Source organism: Nuphar pumila, chromosome 16, assembly GCF_984573655.1.
Source record: "Nuphar pumila chromosome 16, dmNupPumi1.hap1.1, whole genome shotgun sequence".
Taxonomy (NCBI): domain Eukaryota; kingdom Viridiplantae; phylum Streptophyta; class Magnoliopsida; order Nymphaeales; family Nymphaeaceae; genus Nuphar; species Nuphar pumila.
This window is the reverse complement of record NC_143264.1, coordinates 69,682,564-69,702,782: the sequence shown is the minus strand read 5'-3', so window position 1 is coordinate 69,702,782 and position 20,219 is coordinate 69,682,564. Positions and strand designations below refer to the sequence as shown.

Here is a 20,219-nt window from a genome sequence, read left to right as displayed (position 1 = left end):
GTTCAGCATGACCTGATCTGCTTCCCTCTCCAACCCTAAAATTTTGATTACCTGGTGAGTCTCGGTTAAATCGCGTCTCGAACCAATGCGAGGCAGGTAGGGGTGGCAATCGGGTCGGGTTGGCGGGTCATCATACCTCAACACAAACCCGACCCGTTTATTAAATGGGTCAGTTGTGGCAAACACGAACCCGACCCATTTATTAAACGGGTAACCCGACACAACACGGTTAACCCGTTTAATAAACGGGTCAGGTCGGGTAAATGGGTTGGTGGGTCGGGTTCAGGTAAACGGGTTGGTAGGTCGGGTATGAGTAAACGGGTTGGCGGACGGGTCGGGGTCGGGTAAATGGGTTGGCGGATCGGGTTTGGGTAAACGGGTTGATCCGCCCGCCTAACCTGTTTATTAAACAGGTCAATCGGGTTGGCGGGTTGGCATACCCCTAACATGAACCCGACCCCTTTAATAAAAGGGTTAGGCGGGTCGACCCATTTATGACACGAACCTGTTTAAGCCAAACCCGAACCCGAACCCGGTTAAGAAGCGGGTTGGCGGGTCGTGTCAGATTTTGCCACCCCTGTCTGGTGATCCCATAGGGAAATGCGGCGGCGGAGGGGACCTCGGCGGACAGCGATGGACACGTGGCAAAGGAAAGGGGTCTCGTCGATAAGCGCAAGGCCGGTCAGACAAACAGAAGGTGGGATCGCGCGCGCGCACGATCTCACCAGAACCACTCGACGATCCCCCCACCAAATATCACACACGCTCTCTCGCTAACCACCAACCATCCAACTCACCATATCCTCTCCCCTCCCCCCCCCCCTTCCCTGTCGCTCTCTGATATGAGCGGGGTTCTTTGAACTTTTTTTTTTTAATTTCCGACGAGATCGAGTTCTCTTTTCGGAGGTAAATACGACTAAAGCAAAGTTCTCAGTCTTTTGTTTGTTGTTATTGTTTTTTGTTCTGGATTGACCTAATGGTGGAGGATTGATCTTATTTTCTTCCTTATGATCCGTGCTTCTGAGCTCAATCGACGGCTCCCATCGTAATTATTTGGTATCTTCTTCTTTATTGCAAATTTCTCTGGTTCAATGTGAAGCTCATTTGTTGATGCAGTGGGAACGCTGAGATCGATGAATCGGATCTCTTGTTATTGTTGTTGAATTGTTGTAACAGTCCCATTCTTCTGTTTTTTCATTTTTTCGTTCTTGTTGAATATAGTAAATTGATTGCCCGATTGATTGCTCTTTTGGATGATCGGATTAAGAATTGCTGTTTTCGCAACTCTGATCCAAACTGCAATTCTTAATCCAAGCACACACATTCTTTTCTTTTTCTTCTTTGTTCTTTCTTCTTTGTAAGATTGATTATGTGAGTGTGCGTCTCTATCCGCATAAACGAATTTGCTTTTTTTTTTTGCTTGCTGCGCTATGTTAAAAGGCATGCTTATAAGGAGGGGAGGTTGCATCTTTCACTTGTTTTCTGTCGGTACTGCGGCTGCTGGTGGTGCCATTTTTAGCCTATTTTTTGGGAGATTTGTAGTTGAATTCAGTTTGGTTGGTACCATTGTCTAACTGTGAAACATTTAGTTGCTTTCGGTTCCTTTTGTCATCAATTCTCTCTTTGTCCTCTCTGATACAGAGAACTTTGTTCTTGTATTAGCAACAGATAACGCAGAACTTTGTTCTGTATCAACGACAGATCTGTGTTTGGTAGAGGCTGGCTGCAAGAATTCTTTAATCTTCTTCTGGTTAAGACTTTTCAAAACTTCTCATCTTTCATAAAATTCCCCTTTTCTTGTCTAAGGGTGCTGTATGTTGTTATTTGTTATAGCTTTCTTCTTTTTCTCCCTTTTGGTTAAATGTGTTTTCTCAAAGAGCAAAGCGAGGCTGCAATTTTTTTTATCTTATCTTTATGTTTCTGAGGCCAAAAACTACCAAATATTTACATAGCTCTTATTTCATTGTCCTAGCATTAGGGGAAATACATTTTTACAGCTTATGCATGTATTATCTCTTCTTCCTATTGGAGATTTATGTTAACCTCTTATAAATTTTGCCTATTATAGAAAAATCTGCCTCACCCTGGACTATCAAAGGTTTTGCTATATCCAAAATGTCCTTTGTATGGCATGAAAGAAAAACCACATGCATCTAAAGCACCTTTGGCTAAGTTCAAAATAGTTGTTTGCAAACATAGAGCAATATCATGATCTACCAAGAAGTCCCCATGTCCTGTTTGGATCCTTGCAGATTTTTCTGAGACTATGGTTCATGCTTGTGGATGAAAGACTGATATTTAACAATGAAATAAACTTGAAATTGGAATTAGCCTTCATGTTCTATGAATTACCAAATGTCATGCAAATCCCAGATATACCAAGGATTACTCAAAAGATTCAAGCAGCTAATGGTATACAAATATGCATGTTTGATATTCGTAGAATAAAAAGGGAAATAAATTTCTTGATAATTTGATATTCCATCCTTTTTACATAACCATTTGCAGCTATAATCATATCAGATTTTATCTCTTTAGGCACACAAGTCAATTGAACATATTTCTCCCATAAAAGCAATTGCAAGTTTGAAAGATGTGTTTTTGCATGCTTGTGTTCCATGCCATGGGTAATTTATGGTTAACAAGCTGTCGAGTTTCAGGCCAACCCTTAATTTACTTCCTGATGGGTACCAGGAAAGTTACAAAGAGAAAAATATGAAGGAAAGTAGTATGGATGATTCATTTTGAGAACCATCATAAATATACCATTGTGTCTATAGCCACTCCCTAGTTGTAAATTTACAGTGCAATGTCTTAAAGACCTACAGTTTCAGGTCTCTTCCTCTCATTGCAAGTCTGTTGTGAGTTCATTATGTGTTTATTGTTGTTATCATTCATTATCTGTTTAAAGGTGGTTTACGATCAAAACACATCTAAAACTACGATAAACCATTAGATAAGAACGATTTTTGAATATTTAACATCAGTTCAAATCATTAATGTTTGTAAAAGTTTCTTACAAAATCAGAGAAATAATCCTGTTGCTTATTGTGTGTATTTCTTTGTTTTTCTCCCGTTTATTTCTGTACTCTCTCAGTTAATTGCTGATCAGTAATCTTATTGTGACATGCAGAAGCTTTGCCACAAGAAATACCTGCACACTAGTAGACAGTTGCTTTCTCAGTTCATAATGAAGTTCATTTTCTGTAATGACTCTCAGTGAAAATCTTCATGATGGCTACAGCGGCAGTTATTGGACTAAGCACAGGGAAGAGGCTTCTAAGTTCTTCATTTTTTACTCTTGACCTAGCGGACAAGTTTTTCCCCATTCATGATCATGGGGTCACACAGTTTTCTGCATCTTCTCAGAAGAATGTCATTGTTTCAAAGAAGTCATCCAGATTCAGCTCCAGTTTTCCATCTGGTCAGCACATACAGTCAGTGAAGTCTCTTAAAGAACATTCTGATATGCAATCTGTTTATTCGACCACAGATACATGCTTCCACAGTTCGGATTTCTTGGAACAGGATGCAGAAGTGGATATTGAATTCACATTCGAAGTCTTCACACTTCTCCAGAAGTCTATGCTGGAAAAGCAATGGAATCTTTCATTTGAACACCCAAGGACAAATGATGTATCAAGAGAGAACCGCAAAAAAGTGGACGTGACTAGTTCGGGTTTGTCTGCACGTCAGCGTAGAACAAATTTAAGGAGGAAGTCACAAAATCAAACTGTCAGTAAGGTGCATACAAATAAAAGGAGGCAGGTTGGTTCTAATATCATCCCGGAGCTGCTACAGAATCATGTAAAAGGCTATGCAAAGGGTATATTAAATGAGTGTTTGCTTACCCATGCTGAAGTTGTTCACCTATCAGAGAAGATCAAGGCTGGTATACATCTTGAAAAACACAGGCAGAGGTGAATGAACATTTTCTTAGAAAAAGTTTATGCAAAACATTTGCGAAACGGCAATCTTATGTCTTGGTAGAAAAACAAAAGAAAAAAAAATTGTTTGCAAGTTTGTGGACTCTCTTTGATCTCTTGAAGTAGTAATGCATACCTTAGTCTAATTTATAGTCTTTAAATGTTTATGGGAAGGGGAAGCAAATGAAGCTCTTGTAAGAGCTTTGGCAAGTTTATAAAAAATTTTATTGTATGCAACATGATCGAAAAATGGAAGTGGATGTCTTGTTTGTTTCCCAATTTTGCATCTGATCCATGCTCTGAGAAAATCTTAGGGTACTAAAAGTTTGCCCTGTTCATGTATCCATAAACCTGCTGAAGAAAGAATCCATTATCGTGCAAAGTCTATTATAGTTCTGCATCTTGTGGGATGTATCACTAGGTCTTGGAATTTTTTCTTATGGACACATTCATGCTATAAAGTTAGCACTAGTGGATGATGTCCTTTTTTGTTTATTCTATTGGAGCCACTGTACATGTTGGATTTAGATTCATTTATTTTTAACGTACTTGAAAAAAATAAAATCAAATAATTTCTTTTTGACTCCCGACTTTATTGAAGTCAGATGGTTGCTATTTCAGGTTGAAAGAGAGATTGGGATTTGAGCCTTCTGATGAACAGATGGCGTCTTCCTTGAAGATATCTTGTGCTGAACTACACTTAAAAATGATTGAGAGTTCTTTGGCACGAGACAAACTAACAATGAGTAATGTTCGTCTTGTTATGTCCATTGCACAAAAGTTTGGCAACATGGGAACTGAAATGGCTGACCTGATTCAGGTTTTCCCTTCATCCATTGTTTTTCAGCTCTACTGTATTTATTGATCCATTTCTTATTTTTTTAGTGAGCATCTCTCCGACATATACAAATACTTTAGGAATTAATTCAGAGTCACTTGTCTCATTGATGTGTCCTTTTATTTGTGTAGGGTGGTTTGATTGGTTTACTGCGTGGCGTTGAGAAATTTGACTCCTCAAAGGGTTTCAGGATCTCAACATATGTTTATTGGTGGATACGTCAGGTAAAGCAGCCTTTTCTTTATGAAAGTTTAGTAAACAACAATTATAAAAGATATTAAAGTCATTATACATTAACATCTAGTCTAAAATGCCATTGAAAAATGATGAGCATGAAAACCTTATGTTACTGGCATCACTCATATGTTATCCAGAAAACAGATCCCAAGTCTGCTGCCTTCTAGCTATGGATTATTTCCAGTTTGGCAATTTGTTCCTCAGGGTCAGCACATGATTATTACTTCCAATGTTGCATTTAAATAGCTGTGTAGTTCACATTACTGACATTGTAGTTTTTTCATGTAGGTTTGTAATTCTTTCAACAACCTTTCATAGTAATTATTGCATCTTTATTGTTTTGTTTGCTGTTTAGTTCATTTTTTCCTCTTTTTTACCCTTTATTTTTCTTTAATGACATTTCCTTTTGAAGTCTTCAGAGCAAAAAATGTCCAAGAAATTCTCATGAAGATAGCCTTCAATGGTGAATTGAGCTTTGGATCGTTCAATTAGTCTATCTGCCGTTATTTGACCTCGTGTAGTTTTATACTTGTTGGACTCTGATAGCACTGCTGTTTTTTGGATTTAGAACAAGAATCTGTCTAGTTCTTGTGGAAAGTAGTCCAGCATTCATTGTCTGGCCCATTTGGCCATTGTGGGAGACCTCTTTGAATGATCTTGTTTCTATGAGGTGAATGTGTCATGAAATGGCATGGAACCCGAAACAGAAGAAACTTAAACATAACAACATAGATGAAATCCAAATGCATTTGGCTAGATACAATAAGCCATGCAAATACAAGAGATGAAACAAGATATAAAAATAAATAAATATTTTATTGATGTGAAATAAACACAAAAAATATACAAGAAAAACCTCACTACAATACTCATGCACACACACTCAGTATACATCCATCCTCTCTCACCTACATGCATACTCTCTCTCTCTCTCTTTATGTAAGAGAGCGAGAAAGAGAATAATAGAGTACTGGTCTAACGGCTAGCTGGTCAAAACAGTTTGACCAAAAAAAGGAAAAAATAAAAATAAAAATATTAGTCATTAAATAATGACTAAAAAACAAAAATTCAAGTGAAAATTCTTATTCTACCCCTACAAGTATACATTCAGTATACTGAATCTAAAGACTAAATATCTAATAGGTATACCAAGGATATACCTAAAATACAAAAAAGAATATGAAGAATTACAAATACAAAGGAACAACAACAACTACTACGCCTTCATCCCAAAACAATTGGGGTCGGCGATATGAACCAAAAAAGAAAATCATTCTGGGTCTTCCACATGAATCCTTCTCCTCCAATCATTTCGTCCTCGGTGAGGTTCAAAGCATTCATATCCTTTCCTATCATCTCCATCCAAGTCTTCCTAGGCCTACCCTGACCTCTTTTAACTAATATATTTTCCCATTTTTTCATTCTTCTAATTGGAGCATCATTAGGCCTTCGCCGAATATGTCCAAACCACCGTAATCGATTCTCTCTCATCTTATTTTCAATGGATGCAACGCCTACCTTCTTATGTATCTCCTCGTTCCGAATCTTATCTTTTATTGTATTTCCACACATCCATCTAAGCATACGCATCTTAGCTACACTCATTTTTTGAATATGATGTCTCTTGACAGCCCAACATTCCGTACCATATAATAAAGCGGGCCTAATAGTCGTCCTATAAAACTTTCCCTTCAACCTTAATGGCATTCTACGATCGCACAACACTCCAGTTGCACTTTTCCGTTTCATCCACCCAACCTTTATCCTATGATTTACATCTCCATCAATTTCTCAATACTTTTGAATGATAGATACAAATACAAAGGAAGCACCGATAAATATACCTAAGTATACCTTGGTAAATACAACACAAAACTACATTTATCTTATCAACCCCCCCTCAAACTTATGGTAAGTAACCAAATGTTTGCAACAATAAGATATGGATGGGTCTTCAAATGCTTGCATAAACATCTAGATGAGATCTTGAACAACTTCAATCATCATTAATAAATTTCATTCAAGGCGCCTTAACTCAATCCATGACTTCTCTAGGTTCCTGCAACATGAAACATCAACTACAACAAAAGGATTATGACACAAAAAATATATATATATAGTAAAGTTATATACGGAACAAAAAACACATGAAATTTAGAAAATAAACTAGACAATAAATTAGATAAGTAACAAGAAAAATATTTTAAAACAATTATTTTAAGAATTTAGAAAAAGTAGTTACTATTCAAACAAGACAATAGCTATTAAGATAGATACAAGGAGCATACCTCAAAAACAATTTTAAGAAATCTTAATTAAATAATCATAACTACAAAATCAACATATTTTTTCAGAAAACACAAATATTAATTATAAGAGGATTTAATCAACAAAGTCTGAAAGACAATCACATATTAAGCATAAACTAACAATAGTGCATAAATAATATCCCAATTGCTTAGATAGGCATTTTAAATGAAGGTACAAACCATCAATTATACTAAGCAAACACGACAACATGCATATAAAATGTAAAAGCTCAAAAGCGCTCACAATAAAAGATGAATTAAATAAATTCATACAAAAATGCTTGCAAGATAATCAACATAAAACAAATCCCCTCAAAATATATATCCAACATGTAATTAAAGAATATTTAATGCACATAATAATGCATGAAAAAAAATTTAAAAATAACTATTTTCCATGCAAGGACAAAAGAGCAGCTGAAGACATAAAGAGATTTTAAAAATCCCACATACAACAAATTTTAATATCATAAAAAGAGACAAGGTTTTTGCAAATACTAACAATAGTTTGGTCACCACAAGCAATCACCTCATTGACCTCCAACTCAACAACCTCGAAATCTGAGTGCATTAGCACATAGGATAAAAGATAAAAAATTAATGTAAGCAATAACCATACCAATGACTGACAATACCGGCTATCTAACCTCACAATAAACACCATCTACAACCACAACAAATGCACACACCTCGCCTCACAAATGGTTGTAAAACTGATAAACAAAATACCTTGTCTAAAGAAAAAACTCACTCAAATAAGAGAGTGAAAAGCAATAGAAATGTTGTAATGAAAACAAACTAATGTCAACAAAAAAAAGAAATTTTAAAAAGAATATTCAAACCAAGACAATAATAAATTTTGCAATATTATGAGATTTACTCATAGGAACCAACATGGTCACAAGCTAACAATTTAGCCATCATAGATAAAAATCAATACAAGCATCCAACATAATAACAAGGGCCAAATAAGCAAATGAGTGATACAACACACTCAAAAAACCAGAGATCAAACAACTGACAATTGTAACCAAATCGAGTGCCAACACTACACTCATAAACCGACAAAATAACGAGGTGCACACAACTTACCCCCAACCAACAAACATCTCTGGCTCCACAATAACGAGGGAAATAACCAATAGTGAAATAATCACAGTGCCATTAGGGCAAAAACATGCAAGCCACACAAGGGCAATAGAAGCACTCAAGTCATGAAGAAAAGCACAAGCGTGCTCAAATGAGCCACCAAGGGCACGAAGAAGGCATTACTTATTAAGTTTATTAATTCTCACAAATACACACGGTATGCATGAAGAACGACATATTATAATATCCGAAGAACACACATCACAATATGATCCTATAGATCTAATGCATGTTAAGATACAAGCAAGAATGCCTAATACTCAATACAAGAGCGTGTATTACTAATCTAACCAGGGTAACAATATGGTCTTTCATAAGAAAGCATGTCCTGTATGAAAAAAATATATCAAAATCTCATGATATGACCAAGTATTATAAAGTGCTCACGCATGAAAATATCCTTATGCATATACAAAAATCTCACAACATTATACATTATCAATTAAGGTGATCACACAAGATAATTTGATTAGTATGCAGCCATACAAATTCCACAAGTTTCTAACTCATGCCAACAAGGATTAGCCTCAAGCCCCTTAACAAAAGATCACAACCCTCAAAAGAATAACATGAATTTAAAGTCATACACAAAGAAGACATGCTTTGACATTTATAACTATGAGGTACTCAAATAAAGCATCTAAGTGCCATAAAAGTAATAAGAAAACACATGCTCAAGAATACTAGATCACACACGAACACATTAAATAAAGAGTTGAAAACCTAAGATTCAAATTGGATCTCATAAAATCACACACATGTATTTCACAAAATCAAATAAATATTATAAACCTTAAAATATTTAATAAAATTTTAAATTAGCACAAATTTGAATGCAATTAAATCCAAGAAAAGGACAATACTTAAATAACTTTGAAAAACATTTAAAAGTTTTAAAAATAACCCCTAAATAACTATAAAGATTTAATATATACATACCGGATCAAGATCTCCCTTGAATCCAAGCCATAAATTGATCACGATTCCTTCATGAAGCACAAACTCGAACCAAAGAATCCCAAGACCCCCAAAAAAAAATACCAAGAAAGATTTTCTTGGCTTTGATACCATGTCATGAAATGACATGGAGCCCGAGACACAAGAAACTTAAAAATAACAACATAGATGAAATCCAAATGCATTTTGCTAGATAGAATAAGTAATGCAAATACAAGAGATGGAACAAGATATAAAAAAAGATAAATATTTTATTGATGTGAAATAAACACAAAAAATAAACAAGAAAATTTTCACCACAATACTCATGCACACACTCAATATACATCCATCCTCTCTCACCTACTCTCTCTCTCTCTCTTTCTCTCTCTCTCTCTCTCTTTATATAAGAGAGTGAGAAAGAGAAAAAAAGAGGACTATCCTAATGACTAGCTGGTTAAAACAGTTTGACAAAAAAGAAAAATACAAAAATACAAATATTAGTCATTAAATAATGACAAACCAAAAAACAAAAAACAAAAAACAAAAAACAAAAAACAAAAAACAAAAAACAAAAAACAAAAAACAAAAAACAAAAAACAAAAAACAAAAAACAAAAAACAAAAAACAAAAAACAAAAAACAAAAATATAAATGAAAATTCCTATTCTACCCCTACAAGTATACATTGAGTATACTTAATCTAAAGACTAAATACCTAATAGGTATACCAAGGATATACGTAAAATACAAAAAAGAATACAAAGAATTACAAATACAAAGGAACCATCGATAAGTATACTTAAGCATACCTCGATAAATACAACACAAAACTACATTTATCTTAACAAAATGACCTTTTTTTGGCAACAAAGTGTGGTACTTGCATCTATTATTGTGTTATTCTTGGGATGAAGAAGTAACCAAGTGTATGACATGCTTTCAGAAGATGGATTGAAGCTATTGAAAGATCTGAAGACTAGCTTTTGTGTAATTGAATTATTAATTTTTTAAGAGTTAGAACTATTCTGGGTCAAAATAAGATTGATTTACTTCTTTTCCCAAAATTATATATTTTTCTTTTCTGAAAAGCAGATTGAATATTAGTCATTTGCTGCATATGTAAGAGCTGAAGGCAATGGGTTTGATGTAGATGAACTGGTGTCATGGTTAAAAGAATAGGACAAAATTTGTCAGAAAATGTGATAAGACATGATAAGAAATAATGGAAGGGATTTGAATTTTGTATTTTGCCTCTAAGCGCACTAAGAACATCCATAATCTTATTGTTAATAGAGAGAGCTTGTAATTGCAACTAGTTCATCCCAAACTTTCCTGTTTTCCTGAGACAATGACTGATGGATGATGATTCCTATATGGAGACCAATTTTCATCTCTTTAATCCTCATCTCTTATGGTATGGTAAGAATTTCTTGATTATATGCAATGGAAGAGAGAATGGCATAAGCATCTGCGAAAACAGTTATTATAATTTGAAAATATACTGGAAGCAAGAGCGATGGCCCTATGCCACTTTCATAGTTAAGAGTTAAATTTCATTCCAGCGGCATAACCATGCTTATTATGGCTTCATGAAATAAAGACCAAATAGGTTTTCTTGAGAAAAAAAAATGGTGTAAAAGGCTGATTGCCAACTGGGAATAAAATTTTGGGCGAGGTCTCCATTATTGAAAAAAAAGAAGTGAAAAAGCTCTTGTTTATCTTTTTGTTGTCTTGCTCCCTGAAAATCATAGTAAAGGGGATAACCAACAGCACACCCACATATAAAGGAGAAATTGTTGGGCAGTTTTCCTTTATTTATATCATGTGAGACATCTCATGGAGGGATGCAGCTCGAATCCTACTGGGCTAGTGCTCTAAATATATCGTATTGGAAATGACATAGTCAATTGGCGCAATGCTCTCCAACATCAAGTATTGTGGTGAGACACCAGTGATCTCACACATGCAGACGAGTAAATGAAATGTTACATAAGATAAGATGACAAATTTGAAAGGTCAATGCAGAAGCTCATGCTGTCTTATGTTTCATATTTTCAGGGAGTTTCAAGAGCGATGATTGAGAACTCAAGGACACTAAGATTGCCTACCCATTTGCATGAAAGATTAAACTTAATCCGGAATGCTAAGACAAGACTAAAGGAGAAGGGGTTAACACCTTCTGTAGAGGTAAGTCAAGATTTCAAGTATGGAGCTGCAGTTTGGAAAAAAACACATTTCTTATTCTATTTTTCTTCCTCTTAAAAGTTTTTGTTTTTGACACACTCTTAAACTTGCTCTTGCACGTGTATTAGATGCCTCTCAATTTTGGTAACACACTCCTATCTGGTTTTATTGAAGCTCTTTTAAGACTGTAGAATACCAGATAAAATGTGTCCACTCTCGGATGGTTTTTTATCGATGTGCATATTTTTCCTTATAATTGATTTTTTATTCTTCCAGACAATAGCAGAAAGTTTGAACATGTCAACAAAGAAAGTCACTAATGCTACGGAGGTATCAACTGTGACCTCTAGGAATACCTGATCAGAGTTAATTAACATGAGCCAAGTATTGTATTTTTTTAACTTCTCTTATAATAAAATTGTCCTTCCAGGCAATCAATAAGGTCTTCTCGCTTGATAGGGATGCATTTCCATCATTGAATGGTCTTCCTGGAGAGACTTTCCATAGTGTAAGTCAATGGACTCTTGCAATTTTCTTTTCACTGCCTGAATCTGCTTATGCTATATACCTGGTGTGTGTTTTGCTGATTAGTTAGTATATTTTTTTGTAGTACATTGCAGATACTAATCTTGCAAACAACCCATGGCACGGGGTAGAAGAATGGTCTCTGAAGGTAAACATGCATCCCACAATTAGGAATGTTTTTTTATGAAAAATTTATGGATTCTATATTTTAAAGTTGAATACCCACTTGGTTTCCATAATCTTTTACAAATTTTCCTGTCAGAAATTCAGGAGTATACTATAGATAATATATTGGGATGAAAAGTAGTGTTGCCGCAAAACCTTTTCAGAAGTTGTTTCAATGTTTTAAAGAAATAAGGTAGAAGCTTTTTTGCATAGTTACCAGGAAGTGATGCTAGCGAAAGTGGGGCAGCAAGTGTTAAAAAGTAGCATGAAGCGATAAGCAGGATTTGTTTTGGGAGCGATTGTGGAAGCGTGTGAGAAGTGAAAAAAAGAAAACGTGAATAAAACTAGGGGGAAGCAAAAAAAAAGTATTAGCATGAACACAAAAAACAAAAAAGAAAGTGGGGGAAAAAAGGGGGAAGCAAGTGGGAAACGAGGGGGAAACAAAGAGGAAGTGAGTGGGAAGCAAGTTGAGAAGTGCGCTTCCCATTACATGGAAAGCGAGTTTCTCCATGCTTCCCCCTCTTCATGGGAAGCGTGGCACTTCCCACTTTGAAAGCGCACTTCCCCATCCCTAAGGGAGCCTTCGGTAACTATGATTTTTTGCACTCTAAGTAATTTTCCTTTATGTTAAGAATTAACAGCCTGGATTTGACTGATGGAATGTTGCTACAAACATGAGTTGATATGTCTCAAATTTATAATGTATTGATCAACTAGACAATGACTCTAGTCTGGAACCTCACAGATGATATTTAGGAAACCCGTCTGCTCAATGGATCAAGCCCCATGTCCTAAGTCAGGTCATCATCTTTAATGTGCAGCTTTGACAAACTTACAACGATTTAGTTTTCATGAGCCTTTATTGTCCTTTTATTTGATGAAATCTTCTACAGCTTATTCATCCAAGCCTCAATGTCAACATGTGAAAGCACTTTTAGTGGTTGAATAAAAGCTTGGTGATGATCTCCAGAAAACAACTTATTTTCATGAAACACTGTTTTACTAATTTCTGGCTGATTGATTCTTTGTTAAAAGTAAGCTTCCTCAATTTCCATATAAATGGTCATCACAGCAACTCCATAAAACATAAATCACTCCAAAACAAATCCCTCCCATCTTACATCCTGATGTCCCCACCTACTGTCTCCACTGCCTTCTGTCCTCGTCTCAATGTTATTTCTGCCAAACTCATTTTCAATGCCACTGCTACCATTTATCTCATAGTATCATCACTTTGAACAATGTGTCCTACCACTCTGATCCTCTCGTTTCAAAATGAGTGTTTACAGTTTACCGCAATTGCCTCACATCTACTGCCTCCATCCGCCATCGATTACAAATGTTTCATGTCACTGTAGACTCAGAGTACGTCCATCACCACATCCACTGTTTTGCTACCATTTCTCTGACTACTATTACCAGTGAAAAGATCTACAATAAACCACGTGGATCCCTTTCAAAAACAAAAAAAATCATGGCAATTTTAGAGAACAATGGAAATCCTCTGATCACTGGTATCTAGTATGTTCTTTGTTAAAATAGCATTACTATGCTAAAGGTTGCATGGTTTTATAGACAAATTTATGTTTGCAGCTGGAAATGATTCCTACTGTTGCTGCAGGATGAAGTTAACAAGCTTATCAGTTCGACACTTGTAGAACGGGAGCAGGATATAGTGCGACTTTACTATGGATTGGATAGACAATGTCATACCTGGGAGGATATTAGCAAACAGTGAGTATATGCTAATCTATGATTGGAGCTGATACACTCTGTTCAACATAACTGCTTTTTAGGTGCTATTTTAAGCAACAAACCAGGAACATAGATTGACTGTGACTAAGATATGTCCTGGATCGGTTTAATTCCACAACTAATCCAGAGATTTCTGCTCTAAATCATCTAAGGTTTAATAGTTACTGTCCATCACAATTACCACAACTTCTAAACCAAGTAGTAATTGGAAATGGTGAATAACATATAGAAGTAGATAAGGGATCTTAGTTGCATGCTTATGTAGTTTTAGATTTATGCATAGAACAAATACAAACTATTATGTTGTTATTAGATAATAATTTCATAACTTGGTTCCATCCTTTATTGGTGGACATTGGTTTTCTTCAGGATTGGACTATCAAGAGAGCGAGTCAGACAAGTAGGGCTTGTTGCTCTGGAGAAACTGAAGCTTGCAGCTAGAAAGCGGAGGCTGGAGGCTATGCTGATTAAACATTAATTGGGTATAACTTTTCATCTTTGTGTATCAAAGTGATTATTTAACGGCTGTATATAGCACACCTCCGGCTTATTCACCTTTAGGTGAATGAAAAGAAAGGTTACTGGCAAAACACGAACTTGATCCAATAGCTATCTGCAGGAACTTAAGTGACAATGCTGATATTGATGATAATATAGGTTTGGAGAATTGGAGGACAAAAAACGGAAAAGTTATATTAGAATTTGTATGGTAAAGAGCAGCAAAACTGGCTATATGCCTGTAAAATAGAAATTTTTTGTATTATGTAAAGATATCTACATCATTACGGGTCCTTTTTTTCTTCCCTAAAAGTGAAACTCATCCTTGAATGGCTACCAAGTGAAACTGATCGAGCAGCTGTTAAGTTGGTTTGCTTCTAGCAACTCAGTCAGGCGAGAGGGGAACTTTCTTCTTTGGTGACTCTGAACAAGTCACTTTTCGAATTAAAACAAGTTAATCTGATTCATTCAAGGCCCATCATGAACAAACGGTGATTGTGCTGGGCTTTACCCATCAAATTTGGCCAGTTGATAATCCAAATTGACACAAGTCTACGCACCCAATACAGGCTCTATATCGCCCACAAGCTTGTTTCGAACATGGATATTTTTTGTTTGGATAGCTGGGAAAGCGCCACTTCACTCACAGAGTTCATTGGTCTAAAACTCTAGGTCTCGGTTCGAATCCTTCTGCCACATGGGTCTTAAGAGGAGGTATTCGATGTGCTAGGCGGGGTCCTGTGCCAAGCTGAAGGCCCAGGTTCGAATCCCTCTGTGACATGAGGTCTGCCTAACCCCAGCTCGCCTTTCAAAAAAAAAAAAAGCTTTAGGTCTTGGCTCCCTCTGTTATAAAGGCTCTTTTTGTATATGATTCTTTTTTATCAATGAACTGACAGGGGTCTGCCTAACCCCAGCTTGGCTATAAAAAAAAAAAGAACTCTAGGTCTCCCTTATCCACCGGGTGACTTCACCTAGCTTCGGCAAATGATGCATACTCGTGACATTCCATCAACTTGGTGATGTTCGCGAGTCGTCCATACCAGATGAGCAGCACTCTTGTAGTCTCAAACAAGTGATATTATAGTATTAATAATAACAATCAGCATGAGTAATTATTCCATGATTTTTGTAACATAACAGTTCCTTGGGTGAACAAAATTCCAAGAATGCATTCTATGATCAAAGCAAACCAACAAAAACAGGTCTGATTGACAGTTGGATACCGTGGAGTAAGGTTTTTATTAATTAAGCAATGATGTATTGAAGGTAAAATGCGGAAAGGAGTATCGTGGAAGGGCCGAATTTGATTCGCTTTTGAGTAGCTTGATTTGAATGACAAACTCTATGTTTAGACAAAGCTTGTATTAAACACCGATTATGGATGGCAGTGGCTCTTGCATATAAAAAGGGGGAATTTGCCAGTTATATCCAATCCCATCATATTACAATGTAATGGATCGGTTGGTTATATTTTTAGTCTTCGCTGCATATCTTTCTTGATGGAGAAGTATGTGAGGCATATGCATAGGGTTGATAAGCGATTTGAACGAACTGAACAAAGGGCAATATTTGCTTCTACGATGCTCAAACTGACTCATTTACAAGATAAATACATTGCTTTAATGCTCTAAATAATAATATTTTAACTTTAAACTCATTGTTTGCAAGCCAAACACTTCAACATCAACACTCCAATATATACATATATATATATATATATATATATATATATATATATATATATATATATATATATATATATATATATATATATATATATATATATATATATATATAATACGTTTATTACGAGTCAAACCCAGATAATTGTCTGTGATCGGCTCGAGTCGTGTACAGCAATGGAAAAGCTATATACGTATATGAATCTAATATCTTTATATGACTGTGAGCCGAGCTCTCTTTCAAAAAAGACTATGTGAGCCGAGCTTAATCTGGCTTTATCAATGTTATCCGAGCTGGGTTGCATGTTCATGCTCGGCTCGTTTATGTGCACCGAGCTTGAGCCCTTGACTCTTTTCTTTTTTTGACGATTCTAACTGATCTTAAACGGGGTTGAGCCCGAGGCGAGCCCGAGATAGGTAGGCTAGTTGTGCAGCCCTACTGTACACAAGTCACGAGCAGCGTTGCTGAAACTGATGGATCGGATATATGGCTCAAACCCGATCCGATGGCATCCCTAACCTCACACTTCTCATAAGGGGGACAAAATTCAAAGTTTCAAACCGAGAGAGAGAGAGAGAGAGAGAGAGAGAGAGAGATGGCGTCTCGAGGGGGAGGTATGAAGAGTTACTACAAGCAGAGTAAGGGCAGCAGCATCGGCAAATCTTCTTCTTCGGCTTCAAAAGCATCAAAGTCTAAGCAAGGAGTCAGTTTGGGGGCCCCTTCTCCACAACCACCGTCCTTAGTCACGTCCTCCGGCGGATCCCTAGACTTAAAAGGTTAGGGTTCTCTCTCTTGATTTTGGGATTTGAATGTTTTGCAAAGAATGATGCTTTCGCTGACTTATAACCTTAGTAAGCGATATGTGGAAGAAATTCAAAAGCCGTTAAAATCTCAAATGAATCGCGAGAAAAAATCAAAATATCGCTCATTTTAGTAAATCACAATACTAATGCTACATTATCGCTTTTATATCATGATTGTCTTTTGCAAGTTTCTTGTTTCTTGTACTTTAGTAATAAATGTACTGAGATGTTCTAGATATTTTCCCCGAAAAAGGAACTTTTATTTTATTGACAGGTTTTCTCTTGCCAAGAAATCCCAAGAATGAGCTTGTAGATGTTTGTGGACACACTCGGCTTCTATATTTTCTGTGATATATATATTTTTTTTGTGGGTACCATTTCATGTCGTGATTGTTATCACCTTGCTCGTTTGCAGCCAATGCAACGCCGGTTAAAAGGACGCGTTTTGTTTGGCAAAACTGGGTTTAAAATTGCTCAATCTTTTTTTGAACCAAGGGCATATGCGCAAAAGGGTTTGTTACTGTTACGTGTGCTTTGAATTATGGACCCGCTTCGCTCCATGAATAAAAATGGAGGTTTTGTGGCTCCTTTCTAATTTTTCAATTTCTCTCAATTAGCAACTAGGAGTTTTCTTGTGTAATTGGGAAATCGTTTTCTTCTTGGAAAGGGTTATGAAAGTTTTGGGTGTGTTGGGTTTTCTCAAGGGTTTTAACAGAGAGCTTGTGACATCTCTGTAACCAATCTTTTGCCTGTGGACAGGTCATAAACCGAACCACGTATATTCTGTGTTTTTCTTCTTTTGTTTCCTATCCTCTTTATTGCCGTGTTTTGGTTTCGTTTTGCTTGTGGTTTCTTAACAGTTACCACGGTTTTTTGGCAGCAACAAGGCCAATTATTGGTAGTGGGTGATGCCCCCTTGAGAGTGTCGGCCATGGTTTTCGACATCTCACAATTTCCAAAACCACTGGTGTTTAGACAGTCCTACACAGAATGTAACACTTCTGTAATGTGATCAGACTTGAGCCCAATCTGTTTATGCCTCTATGATGAAACCAATTCGTTTGTATAAAGATCTATCAAACATAATGAGATGTTATTATTCTCATAGTAACTATTATGTGTAATTTTGTTTGCTAGACGCGTAGAACCATAATTGTCATCTTTGATTCACAGATGATTTTGATGAGAAGGAGGAAATTCTTAGGCAGTTTGATCTGGACATGAGCTATGGACCATGCCTTGGAATAAGCAGACTCGAGCGCTGGGAACGAGCTGATCGCCTAGGCCTAAAGCCACCTAAGAATGTGGAGAGCCTTCTGAAAAGAGGCAATGTATCGCTCGATTGCCTTTTGGAGGGGCGTGTTTAGAATCTTTGGCTACTCCAAAGAAAAGGAAAAAAAAAACAGAAGAATTTAGCTGGTTGTTGATGCTAGTTCTTGTAGTGTAAGTAAACTGTTAGCTTCTGCTATCTTTTCCTTTGTGCACTAATCCCATGTATGCCTGTTGTGACTTTCTAATGCAGTTCCCTAGCTTTTTAACTTGATTCCACTTAAATTTAGTATTTGACGTAGCAATAGTTTCTTCTTACTGGGTTTTGATTTATGCATTGGTTAGTTAAACTGCTTTTATCTGTTGCCATGACTGGTAGATTGTGACACGCTTTGCTGACAACAAAGCTTGTGCAATCCTTGACAAAATTTTGTAAATTTCAGAAGCCATATTCAACTGCATTTGGTTTAAACTCCAAAAAGAGCGTTGAAATGGAGGTATAGTGAATGAAATTCAATTTTGCTTAATCAAAATGAATCATTTGTATGCATTTGAATGACCAGTCATATACCTGGTTGAGGAAACTGTGCTGTTGTTCCTTCAAGACCAGTCAAAGTTATTTGGATAAACCAAAATTTACCTGGTTCAATTGAGCCTGTTTTTACTTTACGCCTAACTGATCTAGATTTCCACCTGATTCCTTTGGAGAAGAAATCCAAAGGAATCCTACGCAAGTTCTTGTGAATAGCAGGAGTCATTTTGAGCTACGAGTAGTTTGAAGGTCTAGAAGGATAAGATGCAACTACAGAAAGAGTTGCTTTTTCTTTTTCTCTGAAAGAAAAAGGGGATAGCTGTAGAAAGCATAAAGAATAATGAAATTTTGTTTTTTTTGTTGAATGAAGCGATTCGTTCAGTAAGGGGCCGTTTCAATGAGAGGTAAAACCTGGATTTTGAGAAACCTGGTTTGCCAAAAACTAATTTGAATAATCAAAAACTTAGTTTCTAGGTTTTTGGTCACCAAAAACTAAAAGAAGAAAAAAGGGTGCCGGTCAGTGTGGCTGGAATGTAAAAAAACTATAAAAGAAAAAGAAAAAAATGAGGTAAGTCATTTTCCTGCCATTCACCAATCCAAAATTGGTCCAACAGCCTAAAACAGAAAAAAAAAACAGAAAAAAGGGAAAAACTGACTGTCCATTTGCCTGCCGATGGCTGGCCCAAAAATGGGGTATGTCTCTATTCCCTGCCAGTTTGATCTGGAAGCCTGGCCCTACTCCTAGATCGAGTCTTTGCATGGCTAGTCATGCTTAAAAGGTTGCAAACACAAAAGTCTAAGCAAACATGCTCGAGGATTTGGCGAATTCTATGGGACCCATCAGATGTCATCCAATCTATGCATCTACTAGATCCAACCTAACCCAATTCCGAATACCTACCAAGTGGATTTAACATGTATCACAAACTTGTGGGGATTTAAGTCTCTAATTATTCTTCTTTTAAAGTCTGCTTTCTATGGTTTTAGACATTGCTAGTTGCGGTTCGGCCTGTCAATGTGTCGAGCATCATGTAATTGAGATCCAACTCAGATCAGATACAACCATAGTTTGGTCATAACTGAATAGGTTTGATTAGCTATTTGCTCAGAACCGAAGGATTTACTGTTTAGAAACATGATAGCTGGGATGAAAGTTAATTAATGCATTGGCGGTGGACGTTTGGAAACTGGTAGTTAGGGTGGGAGTTTATAAATTTGAAATGAGAAGTGAGGTGGTCACCCCCTTTATATTTGCACTAAAGAATGGATTTGATAACTACCACCTAGGTGGTAGCTGCTATTTTTTTCAAATGCATTAACTCCTTTGCACTAGGATATGAACTTGCATTTGCCTTAAGAATATTTTAAACCATAATGACCGACTTGATTCATGATTAATCCTCAAAAT

At 36.4% G+C, this 20,219-nt stretch overlaps 1 protein-coding gene across 5 annotated transcripts; it reads left to right on the top strand.

The window, feature by feature from the left end:
- The first annotated feature begins 757 nt into the window (after positions 1-757).
- On the top strand, positions 758-18,549 carry LOC149813453 (RNA polymerase sigma factor sigA-like). Of its 5 annotated transcripts, none has more exons than XM_089992337.1 (10): positions 758-906; positions 3,134-3,920; positions 4,548-4,746; positions 4,896-4,988; positions 11,456-11,584; positions 11,858-11,911; positions 12,012-12,089; positions 12,192-12,254; positions 13,893-14,005; positions 14,396-14,836. In XM_089992337.1, the coding sequence occupies exons 2-10, from the start codon at positions 3,232-3,234 to the stop codon at positions 14,502-14,504; spliced, it is 1,527 nt and encodes a 508-aa protein (XP_089848463.1). In that variant the 5' UTR covers positions 758-906; positions 3,134-3,231; the 3' UTR covers positions 14,505-14,836. The 5 variants fall into 5 exon arrangements, with proteins under 5 accessions (XP_089848463.1, XP_089848467.1, XP_089848465.1 ...); XM_089992339.1 differs by having other exon boundaries at positions 875-906; positions 3,221-3,920; XM_089992338.1 differs by lacking the exon at positions 758-906 and adding an exon at positions 918-1,056.
- The last annotated feature ends 1,670 nt before the right edge of the window (positions 18,550-20,219 follow it).

Excerpts from the sequence above, each read along its gene's own strand:
- LOC149813453 (XM_089992337.1), top strand. The coding sequence starts at position 3,232 with ATGATGGCTACAGCGGCAGTTATTGGACTAAGCACAGGGAAGAGGCTT. Across the intron at positions 3,921-4,547 it reads CTTGAAAAACACAGGCAGAG|GTTGAAAGAGAGATTGGGAT; the intron begins GTGAATGAACAT and ends TTGCTATTTCAG. Across the intron at positions 11,585-11,857 it reads GGTTAACACCTTCTGTAGAG|ACAATAGCAGAAAGTTTGAA; the intron begins GTAAGTCAAGAT and ends TTATTCTTCCAG.